We start from the raw sequence: 2882 nt of genomic DNA on the forward strand, positions 1-2882 counted from the left end.
TTGGGTGCATGAAACACCTTCTTGACAATGAACTGGGTTGATTGATAGTCTGTGTTACAAGAAAAGCAGGTTAAAGATTTGTTAGAGACTTTGTTGATAGATGAAGTAACACACAAAATCACTCTTGCATATCCACCGACGGCATCAGGTCTGAAACTTGAGAATAATGATATCCCGAGATAACACGTCCTTCGGGAACATCCTCCTCACAAACAAATTTTATGTACAAGTTGACCAGAACCGGATGTACTAGACCAACAGAGTGGACAAATATGTATGGAGCATGACATTGGAGTGAAAATCGTAAGAATTCGATTGTCTTTTTATGAGCCTTTCCAGCCGCGAGGGTCTTGGGCTTGCAACTGAACTCCTTACTAAAAGGTAGGACTAGATCAGGATCCACATGAGCCTTGTAGAGTACCAGGACTTGATCGACTCGGGCGTCTTGTCGAATTGTAACACCTGGGCAACGGCTATGGATGGCGTCACATAACATCGCACGGGTAGTATGACGACTGAGCGGATCGAAATCAATATCGGGTTTGAGAGTGTCAGATGGTGGAACAGATGTTCTGATCAAAAATGGCTCAAGAAGTGGTCGCAAGTCGGTCATAAAGTCGTGAGTCAGCTTGGCCTTGTTATGAGTCGGACACGATTTTGTTTTGGGATTGAAATGAGCCAAGACCCTGTAGTAATTTAAGTTCTTTATCCCTGAAGCCATTGATTCGAAGTCGATTTCGAGAAAAACATGGAGGTCTTTAGGTAATGTTTGGACTTTAGGCCACAACGGATGATTGAAAAGATTTGAGAAGTTTGCTTGAGGATTTTGACTCGTGCTGGGATCTTTAGCAGTTTGGGTTGAGTTTGGGGTAGGGCTAGTTGGTTCCTTCGTCTTCAGACTATGATCCGCAACCATCGAAGCCCCAGGAGACTTAAGCGACCCTTTGCGGCTTTTACTTTTCGTCATATCTGTGAGAAAGAATCCAGACGATTAGATCAACAGCTAATTATCAGAAAATTAACAAAGACAAACTATCTGAAGGTATTGATCTAGTATCATCACTGAATGTGAAAATTCACCTTTATAATCTTTGAAATTAGATATCTGATATAAAAAAGAACAGGTAGTGGCGGTTCATAAAAGACAGATGTATTTTTTGTGAGTCAGTGATTGCTTTAGTTCACGTACATTGTTCTTTTCTATGTTGTGGCGGGATCTATTGCTGAAATATCATCATACAGGGGATCATGAAAGTTAAACCACGTACATATTTTTCCTTTTGTTATGTCACAGTGCACATTCGAAAGGGTGAGTTGGGGTGTGATGGTAAAAGTGCAGAATCAATGAGTTGCCCGTTTTCGAGACTTAAAGTTATATCATGACAATACCTTCACGATCCCTAGCGCACGAGTTGGGAAATAATAAAGGAAGAAATTTATATCCATCTTCGAGAGAGCCGATTTATTAACATGACTTTGTGTAAATATAATATATATTATCGGATGTTCATAAAGAATTCCATGCATGCAAGTGGTGCATGAGTGGGGCAAGCAATGGGATTAGGAACGAGATTAGGAAAGGGTAAGAAGATAACTACAGATCAACACCAAGGCAAATTAACAATGCCCTTTCACCTCTGAAAACACCTACCCATCTCGTTTTTTGTTCTTATGATAATAAACCATGTCAACCTCGCTTGGGCCTAACTCACTTTGAGTGATTTGTCCTGTCTCCGTTTCGTTTAATTATCACCTATATTCAAGTTAGTCAATGATATTTCACTCGATTTCCAGTTTATCTTTTCTCTATTCTGACAATTCTTTTAGGAAAGTTGCCACAATGTTCCCAACTTTCATGATCTATGGTCAATCACGGGGAAGTGTCATGCCTGAGCTACGAGCCATGGCCTTCCAAACTCGAACTCCAACCTCGGAACTTTCACAACAGACTTCTCCAGAGCGCATCAGCTCGTTCAATCTGCGTTTTGAACTGCACCTTGATTCGGGATGCTACCATTTGGTCCCTCAGGCTCTTGAAAAACATGTAGAACGCTATCGATTTCTCAACACCCAAGAACTTGACTTGATAAAAGATCATCTTAGTGCTATCCAGGATCAGATTCATGATACTATTTCTTATCTCTGTGATGCTGAACGTGTAGTGGGATATGTAGAAATGGCATTGGGTTTGCCTGATCCCGAAGTTTCCGCCCATCATCATATACTCAAGGAGCAACTAAAGAAATCACGCGCGGAACGTAAAGAGTATATGCGCGCATTCAAACGTTACAACAGAGACGTGGCAAGACGTGGAGCAATTCTTTCTAGGGAGAAGTGAGTAAACATTTAATAAATCACAACGTATCATGATAAATGTCTTCACACAACTCACTTTACTTGTATTTTGTCACATCATCTATGATCATCTCACTTTCTTGAACCTAGCAAACGCACTTGCGATTTTGAGGATGCTGCAGTGTAGCTCGAACTAATCCTGAACCCACCTCACCGGTTTCCAAACCTGCCACACCACTAGCCTCCGATCTCGTTAGTCTAGTGATTCACTGAAATCTGAAATTCCACTGTTGTGACCTTGTGATATGGTGTGTGATATCGATGTATCGAATTTCCTTGTCTTACAGTCATACTTAGAAGTTTTTTGTTCAAATATGTGCATCAACGTGTATTGAGTTGGGACTGTACACATTGATGAATATGCAAGGGTCAAAAGTTGTCAAATGATTGATTGGCAATGTGTTGTTTGTGATTATCTGAGAGCAATTTTCTCTAGATTATATGTGTGCACAAAAGATCCTGTGCAAGATTAAGTAACTTTCCTTTTCGTATTTTTTTTCTGATCAAAGGAAGCCTTCATTATACAT

The 2882-nt window shown here is 40.5% G+C and overlaps 1 protein-coding gene across 1 annotated transcript; it reads left to right on the forward strand.

Moving 5' to 3' along the window:
- Positions 1–1248: 1248 nt before the first annotated feature.
- On the forward strand, positions 1249–2338 carry MELLADRAFT_113765 (uncharacterized protein; the record flags this gene model as incomplete). The annotated part of the gene is made up of 3 exons (XM_007418505.1): positions 1249–1309; positions 1516–1582; positions 1828–2338. 3 exons carry the CDS (start codon positions 1249–1251, stop codon positions 2336–2338), a joined length of 639 nt encoding a protein of 212 aa, XP_007418567.1.
- Positions 2339–2882: the final 544 nt, after the last annotated feature.

The sequence above is a fragment of the Melampsora larici-populina genome (genome assembly GCF_000204055.1).
Source record: "Melampsora larici-populina 98AG31 unplaced genomic scaffold MELLAscaffold_94, whole genome shotgun sequence".
In the NCBI taxonomy this organism is placed as follows: Eukaryota; Fungi; Basidiomycota; class Pucciniomycetes; order Pucciniales; family Melampsoraceae; genus Melampsora; species Melampsora laricis-populina.